The sequence below is a fragment of the Penaeus chinensis genome, chromosome 35 (assembly GCF_019202785.1).
Source record: "Penaeus chinensis breed Huanghai No. 1 chromosome 35, ASM1920278v2, whole genome shotgun sequence".
In the NCBI taxonomy this organism is placed as follows: Eukaryota; Metazoa; Arthropoda; class Malacostraca; order Decapoda; family Penaeidae; genus Penaeus; species Penaeus chinensis.
In genome coordinates, this window is record NC_061853.1 from 34,474,621 (window position 1) to 34,482,120 (window position 7,500).

Genomic DNA, 7,500 nt, shown 5'->3' on the forward strand with positions numbered 1-7,500 from the left:
CGGGAGGAATGACGGAGAAGTTCAAAGTAAAGGCATAACCTCCTTTGCAAAAGGTAAGGTTTTTCATGACAAGCAACTGGCAGGGTTAAATTAAATTAGACTAATATGACTGAGGAATGTTTATTTGTGCCAGTAAAGATCCATTTGCAGGGACTGGGAGATGAGACCAGTTGTTGGCGAGATCAGTGTTTGGCAGCTGGGGAGACAGAAGCTAAGTTTTGGATATTCCTGGTGGCTGCTAAGCAAAAGGAGCTACTATTTAATACTGTGTGATTAAAATTATATTTATTATAGGTCGACTCGCTTGTGCTAAGTAAAAGGCACAAGTGCACTGCAAGATGATGATGATCCAAAGAGATTTAGGTTAATGTGGGACACCCACAATGTCTATCCCATACAGCTGTCTGTTCCCTCTGCTGTTGTCTGCTCTGCTGGTCTGGCTATGCAACATTGTCTGCAGTAAAGGGGTGCGACGACAGCTGTCACCGCTTCATAATCCCACGCCTAATGTTGTACACATAGCAGCATTAGCCTTTTTTTCCAGCTTGAGAAAGAAGCTGAATATTGGGGCGGGATTTTCAGGGTGACACATAAGTCTATCCCACAGCTCCATCGTGTCATCTGCCGTGGTGGTTGAGGTCATCGTCCAGGTCAGCGGTTGTTGGTCCCTAAGTTGGCCTGTCTCCCCCAGTGGGACACCCAAAAGACTCCCAGCCAGTGCAAAATGATGCAGTGACTTTTCTAGTGGACTTGTGGACATTGTCTCAGGGGTCATCTCTCTCATGGCCTATATTTGTCTGGGCCCCTCTTAGCAACAGTAATAGGTACAAAGAAAGATATCCTAGTTCAAATGTGACAATAGTACTCAGCAATTACCTGTCTAATGTGAAACATAAGAACTTAACAAGATCAAATACCAACTTTCTCATCACTATTTGTGCCATGAAGAATACCATGTTCTTCTATACCAACCAACAGGTAAAGCTTTAATGGGTTTTTTATCTTTTGATATAAAGATCAGAGAGTAATAGATACCTATAGATGGAACTTAGGTTTAAAAAGTGGAAGGCTTAGGTTGAGCATTGGTTTCAAGATGTAAGAAGTAATACTAAGTACAGTGGACTCTTGCTCAGTATGATTGTTGTTTTAAATGTTTTATGAAGTCACAGTTAAAGTTACATTTTTCATGGGCGAGTTGATCATGAATAATGACATAACAGATCAATACTGAATAATTAATATTTAGTAAGGGTCAACTGATCATAAAGTGTTTGAATCCTTCTACACTATGGATGGAGGACAGTGATTACCTTTGGTTTGTATAATGAAGTTCAGTTATATACAGTATATATTATATATTTTGCATGAAGGAAGTGGCTGTACTCAGATATTAATTTCAGTACCAGATATAAGTAGTATTGCATTCATTTCATTATCTTTTCTTCTCTATAATATTTTTTCTTTCATGTGAATCTTGTGAAATGGCAATATAATATAGTGTGCACTGTAGTGTTGCAATAGATTAAAAGTTCTATACCCTTTTAAAAGTCAGCACACTCGTGTTCTTTATAATTTGTTAATTTTTTCCCCATCCATTAGTTATGTTCTGTAATATCACCAGACTTTTTGTTTCAGCCACCTGGTGATGACTTACCATGTATTTTGTCCTTGTCAATAACAAGTTGAATTCTCTCTCTACCCATAGTGGATCACTGTTTGTGTGTTTTTTTATTTTTTGTATTTCTGTTATGTCTCCCATTTGGTTTTGGATTTTCGTTATGTTTTTTTTTTTTTTTTTTTTTTTTTTTTTTCTTTTTTCTTTTTTTTAAGGCCAAAAATGAAAGAAGCTTGATTCCATTACGTATAAAGAGGAACTTGCTTGTGTTTTTTAGTTATTGGATTTTTTCTTCTTCTTCTCCTTTTCCAACTTTTTTATTTCCATCCCCCCCCCCCCTACAATACATTTTTTCTCTTGTTTTCTTTCTTTTGGGGGGGAGGTGGAGGGGGAGGCCATTATGGGTATAAAGTATAATTCATCTTTGGCCATTATTTAATGTCTACACTAAGATTCGTCAATACTTAGGCCTTCCCTGATCCCACACTACAGGTTTTGTATTTCTTCCCCCAGGTCGTTACTGCAGTTGATACACCGCACTATAGAATTCATAGTGCGAGAGGGGCCTATGTTTGAAGCCATGATCATGAACAGAGAGATTAATAACCCAGAGTTCAGGTGAGCTCGTAGAAACGGGGAGGAAAATGTACTTCATTCAGAATGTTACTCATTGTAGAGTGTTGTTATGGTTTCAAATAAGTTCATGAACTAAGTTGATTTCCATGAATTGTTTTTTGTTTTTGTTTTTTGATAAGAGTCATTATGTGTTGGTTCTTTATTTTAGGTTTGCAGTGGGAATATGTTACTTTTAATCAAGAAGATGTTGGCTAATTTCATGTTTTTTGCCTAATTTTAGGTTCCTCTTTGAGAATCAGAGCCCAGCACATGTATACTATAGATGGAAGCTGTTTTCAATGTTGCAAGGAGACTCGCCAAACAGGTGGTCAACCAAACCCTTCCGAATGTTTAAAGGTAAGTTATACCAAAATGCACTGTTAATATTATATTTGGTTATATATATATATATATATATATATATATATATATATATATATATATATTTTTTTTTTTTTTTTTTTTTTTTTTTTTTTTTTTTTTTTTTCTTCTCTCTCTACTGTATATGCAGTATATTGTTTTCCTTTTTTCTCAGGTGGGTCAATATGGAAGCCTCCACCTCTTAATCCATTCTTACAAGGGATGCCTGAGGAACTGATCCAGATGGAGGAAGAGGAGGAAGACAAAAATAAAAAGGGATCTCTCTCTAATGCGTAAGTGGAGATAATGCTCTCTAATTTTTTTTTAGATTAGTTTTTTTTTTTTTCTTTTTTCTTTTCCTTACATATTGGTTTTATTTGTTTTAGCTATCATTATGTCTTTTTTTGTTTGCTTTCACATACATGCTCTGAGACACTTCAGACACCTTAAATGGAGAGCTATAGTATCATCTTGCCCCTGACAGCCAATCACCGCCCAACAGTTATTGGCTGACGTGTGTGAGATGCTGGTCCAGCTTTCTGTTTAACCCATTTCTGCCGGGCTATGCCTTGCGGCGTCATAAAAAAACGCTTGATCAGCAGAATGCAGCTGTATGCCATGGTGACACGCCAAAGTGCTAAGCCAGGTGTTCTGCATGATGTAGCGAACTCCTGCTCTCAAAGTCTGCTTGTGTAGAGTTTTTTTATTTATTTTCTTCACCCGGAGGAAAGGGTTAAGGTGTCCAAAGTGTCTCTGAATATGAGCAAGTCTTTGTATCCTACATTTTTCACAGCTCTGGCTATACCTTGCTTCTTTCATTTTTTCTTCCAGCTTTTCATTGTGTATGTCCTTCCCTTTAACTTTCCATTGCATATTTTTTCCCTCTAGCCTCCTTTTCACCTTCCCCCTATTTGTTGGGTTCTTCCAATCTCCCTCCATCTTTTTTCTGTCATTTCCTTCCCTTCATGAAAAAAAAATTATAATGTGATACTACCATTCCTGTAGACCGGCATTCTTCAACAGACAAAGAGGTCGGCTGGAGTCCATGATCCGGCAGTTGGTCCCGGAGAGAGAGAAGATTGGTGAGGCCATGGTGTGGTGCATAGAGCATGCAGATGCAGCGGAGGAGATCTGCCAGTGCATCACTGAGGCACTTACTAATACAGAAACCGCTTTACCGAAGAAAGTAAGTTTGCTATGATGGAGAGTTGCTTTTCTAATTTTGCTTGAGAAGTTATTGTTGTTACAGTTATTATTTGTATATATGATTATAAAATTGTAATTCTAGAAGATTCATACCTGATATATGCTTTACCTGCCCCTTACATTGTTGACATGTAAAACCATAGATACATTAATTAAATTTAGGTGTAAGCATTTCTGAAAGTGTATTGCACACAACGAAGTGTAATAAAGAAAGAGAGAAAAACATGACTTGATTTTTTTTTTTTTTTTTATGATTGGTTATGATTTTTAAGATTATTTTTTCTCCCTCTCTTAATTTTACGGTGGACATTACATTAATATCCTTGTGCTTTTCTCTCATAGATTGCAAGATTGTATCTCGTCTCTGACATTCTGCATAACTGTAGTGTCAAAGTGTCAAATGCCTCGTTTTATAGGAAAGGGTAAGGATAGATAACCTTAAAATATATGACGTGTACTTCTTTACTGTGATGCTGTTGTGTTCATTGGCTCCTGCATTATGATGTTTTCCTAATCAAGGGTCATGTATTTTACTTGTATATTTATTATTATAATTATCAATATGAAGATAATGTTCTTCAGGCAGTAGTGTAGTATTATTTCTTTATTTTTCCATTTTCTGTTCAGCAACATGGCTATCTTTAACGTATTCATTCAGTCTTCATTTGTTTATATGGAAAAGTAGTGGCATTTTTTGGTTAAGGTTTACTGACTATGTTCATTATTTGTTTATATTTTGTATCAATAATACTTCTTTAGAGGGATTATTTATTAACCCTTAAATGATAATGCTTCTGTGTGTTGCCATACCACGAAAAGGTTAATTCCAAAGGTCAAATATAATGGAAAAGGAGAAAGTCTGCCTTTTCTTCATCAAATGGATTATTAGGCTCAGATGCACAGGCACAAGATATTACTTCTTAGCTAGTCATTACAGTTATTATTATTATTATCATTGTTACAGTTATTATTGTTACTATCATTATTATTATTATTATTTTTGTTGTTGTTATTGTTATTATTATTATTATTATTATTATTATTATTATTATTATTATTGTCATTGTTAATGTTATTTTTTATTCTGTTGTTGCTCAACCTGTTCTGCTGTATAATTCTCTATATATAGTATTCTAATATATGCAGTTGCTTGGGATGTCATTGCTATCCCCTTGACTATTATCAGAAGTAAAAAATTGTATTCGGATTCAAAAAAAGGGCCATGTGATTTGCCAATCGCCTGCATGTTGCCACCTTCATACTTGATTGATGTGTGATTATTGTCGTTTAAGGGTTAATGTTGGATGCTGGACTTGCTCCTCCCTAAGCGAGCTTCTCTCTTCAGTATGGCTAGCTGTTGTGTGTAGATTAGATTTTTTTTTTTTTTTAGAGAAACAAACAAACTGAAAAAAAAAGAAAGGAAAAAAAGTGTAAAGAACAAGAATCACTGTTACACAAAAAATGCAGAATAATTTTAATGCAACAGCAAGCATTGGAAGCCTTAAGGAGATGTATGGTAGTTGCATAGCAAAGAGATCCACTGAGTTATACCTGTCATATTGAACATCTACCATTACCTTTTCTGTTATCTCATCCTCTCTACCTACTCTTTCCTTCTTTTCTCCCTGTGTATGTTTATCCAGCTTTGTTTTGAAGAGGCAAGTGGGGAGGGGGAGGGGGAGGGGGAGGGGGGTAAAAAGAAAAGAAAAAAGAAAATCATAATAATTTTTAATAACTATTCATGACATTTCTTGCTGCCTCAGGTTCCAAGCCAAACTAGCAGAAATCTTTGAAGGTCTGCATGTCTCGTACAACTTAGTGGAGTCGAGGCTGCGTGCCGAGCAGGTAAAACAGCGCATCATGCAGTGCTGCCGTGCGTGGGAGGAATGGGCCATATATCCTCACGAGTTCCTGATCCACCTCCAAAATATATTTTTAGGACTTGTCAAGAGAGTAAGTCATGAGTTTGTATATCTGTGAAAGGAAACATGTGAAAGGTTGATATATGTAATCAGTTAATTGTCATAGATATCATAACTTGGTATTTGATTAATCTGTATCAATCGGTAATGACTTGCAGGAACCTGAAAGTGAAATGGAAGAAGAAATGCTCAAGTGTGTGATGAACGATGCTCCCATGAGTGCAGATGATGTGGATGGCATTCCTATAGATGATGTCGATGGCATTCCTATCAAGGAGGAGGACAAAGAAGACCTGGATGGCATACCAATTGCCAACACTCCCCTGATCAAAAGTGCTGCAATAAGTGCGCTACTTGGGTACGATGACGACGACGATGAGGAGGATATCGATGGTGCTCCATGTAAGATGCTGCGGCTTTGCTTGATGCTTTGCTGATTTTTATAGTGTTATGTATGTGAAGATTGTTATTTTCTGTTTTTTTAAGTATGACTTTACCTAGAATTACATTTAATTGACCACAAAATACTATTCTTTCCAGTGGATGATGATGTGGATGGCATTCCTTTCAAAGAGGCTCCTATATCAGACAATGGTCCTGCACCTGGATTTGTTTCCTCCAAGTGGGAAAGGGTTAGTCCAAAACGTGTAGAAGCTCAGGTAAGGGAACAATGCCGAGATAGTTTTGATTTTCTTTTATTTGTATGAATTATGATAATATCACATACATGTAATAGAAGTGAGTGGGGATGTGTAATTTGGAAATAGGATTGATGTGGAATTTTCTATAATCTGTGAATACTCTTTAGGCTGTAACCACTTCAAAGTGGGAAATGGTGGAAGCCAATCCGAGTGAAGACGAGGAGGCAAATGGTTCAGACAACACCCCTGTATATGATCGATCAGGACCGCACACGCAGCTGAGCCAAAATAGTCATGGTATTTTATTGTGTATCCTCTCTGCTTTGATATAATGATTATGAAATTATTGACTTATTGTACCTCTTATATAAGTAAGGAAGACGAGTACCAGAAAATTCTAGAAATGCTGAGGATGTTAAAAAAGGTAATTCTTTCCCTGCAGATGAAGACGATTTAGATGGTGTTCCTCTCGTATATGATGACTATAAACGCAAAAAGAGAGATTCCTCCGAAGATGATTCACAGTCTCAGGATAACACCTCTGATTACTCTGAAGACTCGAGAGGATTTGATAGACTGCAAGGGTAAGTTTTTTTTCATTTAAATGTTCTAAGATTTTTGTCTTTGTTTTCCCTCTTTCTATCTTTTCTATTATTATAAGATTATGCTCCATGGATTTAATTACTCTTCTCATTTTATTATATAAAGTAAAAGATCTACAGATGTTATAAGATTCGTTAGGTTGTATACCCACAATTGTATTTTGTGAATGGACATGGACTGATGTTCTGATACATTTTGTGAATGGAAAACTTTCCTCTTGTTCTGAAAACCAGGGACGTCAGTGAAGAACGCCGTGCCAAGCTCCGTGAGGTAGAAATACGTGTACTCCAGTACCAAGACGAATTAGAACAGGGTATTCGCTCCGTTAAGCAGGGATACTCCATCCACAGACAGGTTGCACACTACCGCCACAAGATGATGAGAAAGGTGAGTCCAACAAGCTTCTGGTTACTGGATATATGAAGAATTGTCTGAACTATATATGTGAGCAGAGATCAATATTTACATAATTATTGAACATTGTTGTACAGAACTTTTACTGATACACATTTTTAATTTGTCCATTATTTCACCAAGG

General features: G+C 36.5%; 1 protein-coding gene across 4 annotated transcripts in view; it reads left to right on the forward strand.

Moving 5' to 3' along the window:
- Nucleotides 1-7,500, forward strand: part of LOC125044010 (U2 snRNP-associated SURP motif-containing protein-like) — a 23,728-nt gene that overhangs the window by 15,214 nt on the left and 1,014 nt on the right. For 2 of the 4 annotated variants that reach the window (XM_047640430.1, XM_047640429.1), the window contains 12 exons: nt 2,129-2,233; nt 2,472-2,587; nt 2,766-2,883; nt 3,596-3,776; nt 4,139-4,218; nt 5,560-5,749; nt 5,877-6,120; nt 6,259-6,377; nt 6,527-6,656; nt 6,802-6,943; nt 7,196-7,349; nt 7,500. The exon at nt 7,500 is cut by the window's right edge and continues 133 nt beyond it. In XM_047640430.1, coding sequence (XP_047496386.1) covers nt 2,129-2,233; nt 2,472-2,587; nt 2,766-2,883; nt 3,596-3,776; nt 4,139-4,218; nt 5,560-5,749; nt 5,877-6,120; nt 6,259-6,377; nt 6,527-6,656; nt 6,802-6,943; nt 7,196-7,349; nt 7,500 — 1,580 coding nt within the window. The remainder of the gene's footprint in view (nt 1-2,128; nt 2,234-2,471; nt 2,588-2,765; nt 2,884-3,595; nt 3,777-4,138; nt 4,219-5,559; nt 5,750-5,876; nt 6,121-6,258; nt 6,378-6,526; nt 6,657-6,801; nt 6,944-7,195; nt 7,350-7,499) is intronic. The other 2 variants (XM_047640431.1, XM_047640432.1) reach the window with 2 other exon arrangements.